Below are 10,591 nucleotides of genomic sequence, written 5' to 3'. Positions count from 1 at the left end.
GATTGTCTCAGAAACCCCATAGATGCGTGAGAAATCCTGGCGTGAACGTATCCGCCATTTTACATCACCCGAAGTGAAAGAACCCGACCGGACTTACGCCGGGGAGTCGTAGATTTATTTCTTTTCATAAAAACACCCCCAAAATTGAACAGATCCTTACCGTGCACCTTATTGAGCCATCTTAAGGTAACTATATCGTGAACTGTAAATTGCTCGCCCTACATAATGCTGTCTATTTTTTATAGCTGTAGTGTTTCTAAACAATGTGAGAAGTGGTTTGTCTTGTGCTGTAGCCACCCGGCTTTTTGAAAATGGACTCCAGTTATGTGGCGGCACGTTGGTCATTTGGGTTGATTTCAAGATTATGTTGCACCCTGTGAACTCCTAAACAACACGTTAATTAGTACTTCTGTCTTCTTGGTATGCACTGTGTTACATCTGTATTGCAATTGCTGGCATGATAACTTACGACAGACTCATTATTCACTGAGTCCACTGACTGTTGTGATATTCGTTAGCTAACCCACCTAGCCGGCTAGATTTTTTTATTTCAGCTGGATCAATGAAGGTCTAACGTTACATTGACATTCAGTAACGTTATTTTTATGCACCGATCTTTAATTCTGCAGTATGCAAACCCTACACTGATTCATGAAACTGTTCATTGATGCAGATAGCTTGCTAGATGACAAGAGGTTAACGTTTTGACAGGGCATGGCGAGCTAACATTATTTCAGTTAACGTGGGTTGTCTGACATGGAATGATATTTTTTTGTCAGATGCGTTAGCCTCTGCTATAGTTAGCGTGGACAGCTACCTTATGTGTTGCTGAGTGTTGTTTTACCCATCGGGGTATATGAGTTTGACATGACAGACTGACCACAAGCTCACTGGTTTTCAAAGCTAACCTGTAACGTATTCAACTTATCAGGTAATAGGAGAAGACTTGCTAATGTCAGTTGGCTTTCTGAGGACCTTACAGTACAAGCCATTGTAATTTATGTCAGGCATGCTTTACTTTCCAGCCGAATGTAAATATACTCCGTGTTCAGTCACAGTGATCAATGTAAATATGACACGTTTATTTATTACATGTCTTAAGTACACTGTAACGTTGATTATTTGTGAGTTGTGAGCTGTGAGCGGCATGTCAACAAGCAAATCACGGTGATGTGTAGTTAGCAATGATATTGAGCTAGCACTAGCTGCAACTGCAATTGTTGACATAAAACGAAAGCAATCGCTTAACCATACTATAACAGAAACGCGGGAATTCCAGTGTATGGTTACAAACGTAAACCTAATCTTGACGTTTATTAAGTGATGTTGCCGAACTTAGTGACATGCTTGTAGCTAATGTTGTTTTACTAGCTTCCTTTCATGTGCTGTTTTGCCAAGCTGTCTTGCTATTGGCATGTGTGGATGTAGCGCTTGTGATAACAAGTTGTTTGAGGTTAACGCTACTATTGTTTACATCGTTAGTATTTGTTTAACGTTAAGGTAGTAAACACTAAGCAGGCAGTTGACAAAGTCTTAAAGCACTAATGTAATACACTTTATGGCAACATGAAGGTGCCCAACTGGTTAGATGGACCTTTTCCTACAGCAAAACTGGTCGGATGCTTTAAGACTAACTTCACTGTTGGATGTTTTTGAATGGCTTTCCTGTCCCTTTCTGGTGTCTGATAAACAATTTACACAAATTAACTTACATGATGATATATTGATGACCCTGATTCATATAAATTCTTTGATCCTCCCAACCTCTCAATTAATTTGGCCCATTGCATTTGAACAGATTGCTGGAGACATGGCAACAGAACATGTTAATGGAAATGGTACAGAAGAACCAATGGACACGACCGCTGCAGTTACCCATTCTGACCATTTCCAAACTTTGTTAGAAGCTGGTTTACCACAGAAAGTTGCTGAAAAACTAGATGAAATTTACGTAGCAGGTAAGCCTGTGATAAGTACCCAAAACACACTCTCTTTTTCGCTCCCAGATATTTCCTCCTGTGCATGTACTTTGTAAGCTATAGCTATTTGCTCTGCGGAGTGGGAATCAGGAAATCTACAGTAGCCTAGCAACTTTGTGTGGTTGCCTGACAAAATGGGTACTGCAGTTGCAATTGACAAAATTCTCAACGCCTTCAGTAGACAGATTAAACCTTAAGTGCATTGTGTATAGAAGAAAGCACACTGTGTGGATTAGTACACTGTTGTTGGGGGTGGGTGGGGTGGTATGGGGAAGGAGAGGGGGACGGGGGGCTCTGTATTAGAGGTGCTTCTTGGTATGGTCCCATGGGAAAGGAAGGCCAGCTGGGTAGGCTCAGGAACAATAGTAGCAGCTGTCTGATGCTGGGACAGGTGATGTGCCCCTCTAAAGCCTACTGCCTACAGGCACACTAATCAGCAGAAGAGTGGTGTGTGTGTGTGTGTGTGTGTGTGTGTGTGTGTGTGTGTGTGTGTGTGTGTGTGTGTGTGTGTGTGTGTGTGTGTGTGTGTGTGTGTGTGTGTGTGTGTGTGTGTGTGTGTGTGTGTGTGTGTGTGTGTGTGTGTGTGTGTGTGTGTGTGCAGGAGGGGTTGAGGTACATAGAGGTAGGCTTGTGCCAAAGCTATACAATGTGCAGTCTTTCTTTGTACGGTGTTGATAAATTAAATTATTTTTTTTTAATTCTAAGATTAATTATGTGTGTGTCTTTGAAGTGTACCTTAAATGTGAGCTCAGTTGATTGTGGCTTGTTGTATGCATTCATATGACAGGGGGCTTTGTGTGTTGATCTAAATGTCCTTGTGATGCTATTGATTCTCTCTGTGGGAGTAATTTATGGATGGCTATGATGGTTCTTGTCAAGATCTCACTGGACAAAAGAGGTGATTCTTTGTATTTGCTGGTCTTACTGAACAAAAGTCTTATGGTTGACATGTCCCTTTTACCCCAGGCCTTGTAGCACACAGCGACTTAGATGAAAGGGCAATAGAGGCCTTGAAAGAATTCAATGAAGAAGCTGCACTACAAGTTCTCGTTCAGTTTAAGGAGAGCGATCTTTCACATGTGCAAGTAAGTTTGTACTCACTGTTTCGATTAAGATGATAGCCTAATGCTGCTATGGGACTTGGAGGTAAAACGGCAAACCATCCTCTCGTCTCCACAGAACAAAAGTGCCTATTTGTGCGGAGTAATGAAGACGTACAGACAGCGGGAGAAGCAAGGGACCAAAGTTTCAGACTCTACTAAAGGACCAGATGAAGCAAAAATAAAAGTAGGCTGTTTTCCCTGTGTGGTTATTGACGTAAACCTGTAGGCTAATACATCTGTTAGTAAGTGTACCAATTATGTATTCAGTGTGATCATACTGCATGTTGATTGATTGATTGCCTTTGTTCATTTAATTGATTTTGTTCTGGACCGTTGTTAGTAGATTAGAGTAGCTTTCTGATGGCAGTCTGATGATTTTGGCAGACGCTGCTTGAGAGAACCAACTACACACTCGACGTGACGACAGGACAGAGGAAGTACGGTGGACCCCCGCCAGAGTCTGTGTACTCAGGACATCAGCCGCATGTTGGCACAGAGGTGAGAACCCTGTCAGCAACACTCTACATCCTCCTGCACTGTACAAGACTGTGAACTGTGGCCCAACCGAAGCATTGCCAATTTGCCAAACAAACAAGTGTGAAAGATTCCTCACATAATCTCGATTTGAAGTGGCTTCTTCTACTGTGAAATGTATTAGTTCAGAGCCTGACACAATATTTGTCACGTTACAATGACAATTGAGATTATCCATATGATGAATTATGTACTGTACCTTGGCTACGATGATCATTTACCGCTATGAAAGAGTGTCAAACTCCAGTGTCCTTCTGAACTCTGGTTTATGAGTCTTCTTTAACCTTTGTAACTTGAATCTGTGCCCTTTTCCTTTTAGATATTTGTTGGGAAGATTCCAAGGGATTTGTTTGAAGATGAACTGGTGCCTTTGTTTGAGAAGGCCGGCTCAATCTGGGACCTGCGGCTCATGATGGACCCTCTCACCGGCCTGAACAGGGGCTACGCCTTCATCACTTTCTGCACTAAAGACGCCGCACAGGAGGCAGTGAAGCAAGTGAGTGTGTCTGTCTCATTGATCTGTTCGGCTGGAGTGTTCAAATCAGCTTGTATACAAGGATACAAGGATACAAGGAGGTTTATTTGTCTAATGCATATGATTACTAAAGTAAAAAAATGCAGTGAAATTGTCAGTTCCTTCGGGGGATAGGGGTAGTAGTAGGCTTATAGACCCTTTCTATTGCATAAACAAACATTTGCATTCCTAAGACATATCCGGTGGCACAAAAAAAAACACATTGAGCTAATGTCACTTAGGGACAAACAAGAAATAAAATAATTATAATAAAATAGTTTTTTGTAGAGCATTACGCTAAAGTCTGATTCGTTTTCAATTCAAAGTATATGCGTTGGTTTTGAGCACCTCAACTGGAAATCCTCTCGGAAGATATTGAATGGGTCTATAGCTTGTGCAAATAGCACTGAAATAGATTTCAGTTTGATCGTGTCAAAGCCATTGAAGTTGTGCACACTGATTTTTATATGAGCCACTGGACTTTCTTGTATTAAAAACAGATTCCGTTTATTAGACTTTATTGAGCAGCTGCTGGGTGCTGTTAATGCTCTGTGACATTGTAGAATGCATCATTGTAAACTCGTTATTTTCCACATTGAATGATACCCCGTGTTGGTGTGTTTATGAAGATATTTTTAGAAGCTGACTTTTAAATGTGACAATTATGCAGAACACATTTTTTACAAGCTCCTGTAATGTGATCAAGACCTACCATTCAAAATGAACATTATTCTGTTTCTCATCTCATTTTTCCACAGTTTAACAATCATGAAATTCGCCCGGGCAAACACATTGGAGTGTGTATATCGGTTGCGAATAACAGACTGTTTGTTGGGTCAATCCCCAAAAGCAAAACGAAAGAACAGATCGTGGAGGAGTTTTCTAAAGTCACAGGTGAGACATGGTCTTTTGTGTGGATGCCTTATGTATATTTTAAGTGAAGTGAATAATTGATGCTGTGACAGATTGATCCATTGGAGGTCATCAGGCTCCTCTCTGACTGTGAACACTCAGTCAGGAGTGTTGTGTGGCTTCACTTTATTGTCACAAGCTGGGAACACTAGAAAGACTTTTAAAATTATTCTTTTTTTAAAATGTAGGACTTCCTGCCCCACATAGAAGAAAAATGACCACGTCAGTTTTTCTTTAGGCTGTCATTGCTATTACACCAATAAACTACTACTGTACATGACCCATTAAATATTTCCTCTTTTGCCCCCCCCCACGACAGAGGGTCTTAATGATGTCATCCTGTACCATCAGCCCGATGACAAAAAGAAGAACCGAGGCTTCTGCTTCCTAGAATACGAGGACCACAAAGCAGCCGCACAGGCCCGGCGGCGGCTCATGAGCGGCAAGGTGAAAGTCTGGGGCAACGTGGTCACGGTGGAGTGGGCTGACCCCATTGAGGATCCAGACCCCGAGGTCATGTCTAAGGTAACGCAGTCTGTTCACTCTTTGGCTTCAGCATGGCAGGAGGGTAGAGCCTTCCCTTTTATAACTTCACAGTTGACAGGTTTCATGGTCCCAGGTTGAAGCAAGAAAGTCCTGTTAATGTTGTCAGCAGCTGTTAAATTCATGAGGCGTTTATCAAACATCAGGCAAGGAAATGCAGAAATGGACTCAGCAGAGTCAGCTGGCATTATAAATAAGATGTAACTGCATCATGGCAGGTTATTCTTAGGCAGTCTGAGAGCACTGCAGGTGTTGGTGGTATAGATTGGACATACAGTATATAGCCTTTGTGTTGGATCTGTAGGAGGTGGTATTGATTTTAATTGGATATGGAAGTTATACTTTGCTGGTTGTGTAGCTACAGCTGTAACTGAAATGTGAGATATATGCAGCGCGTGTGTGTGTGTGTGTGTGTGTTAATGCTAGACATGGCCTTTTGATGGCGATTATCACATTTTTTATTGTATCTTGCATCATTTTGTTCCAGGTCAAAGTTCTGTTTGTCCGAAACCTTGCAAATAGCGTAACGGAAGAAATACTTGAAAAAGCATTCAGTCAGTTTGGTAAGCTGGAACGTGTAAAGAAACTGAAAGATTATGCCTTCGTTCACTTTGAGGAGCGGGACGGAGCCGTCAAGGTAAGCGACTCGAGCGCGTCTGCTCTCATACTGTTCAATATGGACAGCGGAAGTCTCGCTTGCTTATCTAAACTTCATGTTGTGCTGGGAATCTGTGCAGGCTCTGGCTGAAATGAATGGGAAAGAGCTGGAGGGTGAGCCAATTGAAATTGTTTTTGCAAAGCCCCCCGACCAGAAGAGAAAAGAGCGAAAGGCCCAGCGGCAGGCAGCTAAAACACAAATGTAAGGCACCAGAATACCCTATAAAAAGATCCTAACGAAATATGTTTCTTTTGGTTTAAATAGTGCTGAATGGTTGGTCCTTGCTTTGTCCAAAGCCTGTTTCCCTCTACCTCCATTCCCCAGGTACGATGACTATTATTACTACGGCCCCCCTCATATGCCCCCTCCCCCTAGAGGTCGGGGCAGAGGCGGTGGTGGTCGGGGGGGTTATGCCTACCCCTCTGACTACTATGGCTACGAGGACTACTATGACTACTATGGCTATGACTACCACAACTATCGCGGTGGCTATGACGATCCCTACTACGGTTATGACGACTATCAGGCACCGCCAGCCAGGGCCAGAAGCAGCCGAGGGGGTGCACGAGGAGGCGCCTCTCCAGCCAGAGGGAGAGGAGGGGCAGGGGCGCCCCGGAGCCGAGGAGGGTCTGGCGGTTACCCCCAGCGAGGCGGAGGGGGTCCAGGAGCGAGCCGAGGGTCACGGGGGTCCAGAGGAGGTGCGCAACCGAGAGGCCGCGGGGTACGTGGTGCGAGGGGTGGCCGCGGTGGAAGTGTAGGAGGAAAGCGCAAAGCTGACGGGTACAGCCAGCCAGATTCCAAGCGCCGCCAAACCAATAATCAGAACTGGGGCTCTCAACCCATTGCTCAGCAACCGCTACAAGGTGGTGATCATTCTGGTAACTATGGTTACAAATCTGACAACCAGGAGTTTTATCAGGATTCTTTTGGGCAACAGTGGAACTAGAACTGTAGGGCTGATTTTTATTTCATAATTTTTATTTTTTCCCTCAAACCCTCTCCTTTTTTTTATCAAACGAAAGAAACTGAAAAAAGACTCAATCTGACATCTGATTGGCCCTTCAATCCATATGGTTGCTTACCGTTTACTAATTGGTTATATCTGGCACGGTTTTTAATGTACATATTTTCAATAATCCGCTTGGACTTGAAAAGTAGTCACTCTGTGCTTCGGGCGTACTGGTTTTATTGTTTTAAATTTGTGTTCAATCAGTGATCTATAATCTCGGATTTGAAAGAAAAAGAAAAAAAAAAAATTTTACTTATGTGCTCAAACATGTCTATTTGGCTTTATAGCATCTTGTATGTTCATAGCAATTTTGGTCTCCATGTCTTAAGTAGGTGACCGCTGCAAAGCAAATATCTCCTCATATTGTATTTACCATAAAGACCATTTGTATGTTACAAAAGAAAATGCTAGTACAATAGCGTTGTTGTTTTGGGGGGGAAAAAGACTTTTTTGGCTTTACATTTTGGCTTGTACTTTGCTGTTTTGTCTGCTTTAATAAACATTACACGCACCAGTGTACGAAAAACAAACTCAAATTGTGTTTCAAATTCATGTTTCGGCAAATTTTCTCCTTAAATTGCCTACAAATTTAAAGCTCCTTGTGGAAGAAAAGGACGTAAAGGTTTGCCTATGTTAGCCACATGCTGCAACCTCACTTATGCATGCCATCAAATTTGTAATCACCAAGTCGGCATCCTCTATCCACTTTCTCCAACTTTTATATGTATGTGTAGTGACATACTCCATCATTTCAGTTACCGCAAACCCAAAAGCATATGTTGATTTAAAAAAAAAAAAAAAAGTTCTTCCATTGGGGAAAAAAGACTTTGAGGGATTTTGTTAAAGAAATCCCACCAAAACACAGATGTTTCTAGCTATCAGGATAATCTTGTGATGGAGCATCCATCAATTTAGGAACCAGAGATCACAGGAAGCACAATTTGATTCCTTTTGACAGGAGAACTCGGCAAAATCAGACAGAATATCTGTCTCCAAACGCTTTTAACACTGATCTGGCTCTGCATGTACTTACTTCTAAGACTAAAAACTTCCAGGAAGTAATTGGCATGCATGCACTTACCTGCCTCTAGACTAAAACTTCATTTTTTTAAAAAATAACAATAATAACAAATAACAAAAATAACAGGCCATAACTTTTTCCCCCACTATTCTTGTCACCAGTTAGACACACCAGTATCACTGTTCTGCTTGTTTTCCTTAAACCATAGTCTTGTGCATGTGAATTGGAAGGATGTTGGTGGTAGTGATAGTGACTGCCTTCAGACATTTTTTCCCCCTCTTTTTTTCCCCCCTCTTTGTTTAGTTCTATCGTCTCAACATCCCCAGTGATGTTCTCAATCTAATTACGTCTGCCATGCACTTATCTGTATTTTTAGTTTGTGTTTGTTTATGTCTCTGTTTAAAGCTCAGATGCTTGAATTATCTCCTAATTGTTTCCTTTTGTTACCCGACAAGCAGGGAAAAGGGGCCGAGGACGGTGCTGACCAGTCACTATGAAGACTAACTTGGAATAGGGGGTTGCACCAGAAGCTGCTGCCAGTGGATTCGATGGTAAGGTCATTTCGGCGGTCCAGTGCTACTACAGCCTTACAGAAGCATATCTCCAAGACTGCCACACAAGAGCAAACGCAACATGTTTTTGGACTTTTGCAGTGTTTAGACATCAACTCCCCACCATCTGTACCCACTCTTCAGCACCCTATCTGTCCCCAAAGAGTTTGCCATTTGTAGTTGAACATAATTTGTTTTCCTGAGGACTCCTCAGAAAAACATTTTTTTTTTTTATTTTATTTTTTTTATTATTATTATTGTAATGAAAATCTTAATTTGCACTTTGCCAGAATTCAAACAGAGGATTGACATAAAGGTCAAAACCCAGTCCTAGCTAACAACAAATGCACTTAAGAAATCATAGACTTCCGCGAGGTCTTACCACTTTAATGTATATTAGGATTCATCACCTTTCTTTTGTTTTCTTTTATGTTGAGTTAGCTGGGACTGGTGTCTTCTGTACAGAGAGAATCCTCCATTAGAATTCTGGAGTTAAGTTTGATGTGGCTCTGAGGAGCATGATGCTATGTATATTTTTGTGCTAATTTTAGCTTTATCATGGAATATGTCTACTTTTTTTTATTATTGATCATATGGATGATGTTTGCAGTCTTTTTAAGGTGTAACCACCTGGCATGAACAGTCAGGCATTCCAGGCATGTGGTTCTTTTCAGAACTAGTCTATTTTTGTTTATTTCTCTTTTTTTCTCTTTTAATAAAGGGTTGGTTAACTACCTCAATATGGAGGATTTAAACTGCCCTATCTTTACTGTACATAGGGAACCTTGTGATGAACGCAGGGCTTGACCCAGCTCCTGCAAATTAGGTACAAGGGCAACATCAGAACTCTCTTTGTGTAAAGTTAGTTTTTTTTATATATATATATGCTGTTTCCCAGACATTTCAAACCATGAAACTGGGCCTTGTCAAACTCATATGAGCTTAAACAAGCCTTGCCTTCATTATCTTTCAACAGGATAGTTATTGGTTGTATCATAGTTCTAGGAAAACTGTTACTTTTATAAAAACAAAAACTACAAAAAAAGCAAAACAGCGCCAACTACTTTTTAAAAAGAGGTTCTGCAGTATCCCTTTTTACTCAGTGGAACAACAGGTCTTAACTTTTTTATACAACCGCATCCTTTTATGAAGGCGTGCTCTTCTACACTATGATGTCTAAAAGCCATCGTGCATACTATTCATGTAGACATAACTGACCGTAAACATTGGAGGAGCTGCCTCTGGTCACCATCTTAGACTACACCTAGTAAGTGAAGTAAGAACAGCAATAGCTGGAGTAGAGACTACCCCAGTTCTAAAGGGATACTGCAGCTTTGAGCTTCTTTTTCTTTACTCCATGGATTGTGATATGCAGGGTTTTTCTAAACACTACACTCCTACAGGGAGTCAGCATCATCTTCAACTCTTAGCCAGGTTTATGAACCAGTTTGTTGGTGGCTAACAAGTGTTTTTTGCATTCCTGCAAATAAATTGTTTTATATTGTAAATTAAGTGGTGTAACTTATTTTTAATAAAGTTATTGATTTTCTTTATGTGTTGATAGTGTATTAATTTTGTCAAATGATTCCAGGTTCAACAAAATATACTAGTCTCATTGATCAGGGATTCTTGACCTTACTTCTCACTTTGACTAAACTTTACTAACTGACAGTAAACAGCATTCATTAGCAGTCAGGAAACTGTGTATGTAATCTTACTTTGCTGTAAATAAATTGACATTCTTCTGACTGCAATTTATGATTTTTG

At 41.2% G+C, this 10,591-nt stretch overlaps 1 protein-coding gene across 10 annotated transcripts; it reads left to right on the top strand.

Annotated features, from left to right (window-relative positions):
* Positions 1 to 58: 58 nt before the first annotated feature.
* On the top strand, positions 59 to 10,373 carry syncrip (synaptotagmin binding, cytoplasmic RNA interacting protein). Of its 10 annotated transcripts, none has more exons than XM_062550144.1 (12): positions 1,013 to 1,066; positions 1,799 to 1,958; positions 2,946 to 3,064; positions 3,159 to 3,266; positions 3,467 to 3,580; positions 3,936 to 4,112; positions 4,889 to 5,024; positions 5,362 to 5,567; positions 6,073 to 6,222; positions 6,323 to 6,444; positions 6,568 to 7,106; positions 8,732 to 10,373. In XM_062550144.1, exons 2-12 carry the CDS (start codon positions 1,811 to 1,813, stop codon positions 8,755 to 8,757), a joined length of 1,845 nt encoding a protein of 614 aa, XP_062406128.1. In that variant the 5' UTR covers positions 1,013 to 1,066; positions 1,799 to 1,810; the 3' UTR covers positions 8,758 to 10,373. The 10 variants fall into 10 exon arrangements, with proteins under 10 accessions (XP_062406129.1, XP_062406133.1, XP_062406130.1 ...); XM_062550143.1 differs by having other exon boundaries at positions 8,729 to 10,373; XM_062550142.1 differs by having other exon boundaries at positions 6,568 to 7,121.
* The last annotated feature ends 218 nt before the right edge of the window (positions 10,374 to 10,591 follow it).

Source organism: Sardina pilchardus, chromosome 12, assembly GCF_963854185.1.
Source record: "Sardina pilchardus chromosome 12, fSarPil1.1, whole genome shotgun sequence".
Taxonomy (NCBI): domain Eukaryota; kingdom Metazoa; phylum Chordata; class Actinopteri; order Clupeiformes; family Clupeidae; genus Sardina; species Sardina pilchardus.
This window is presented reverse-complemented; position numbering and strand designations above follow the sequence as displayed.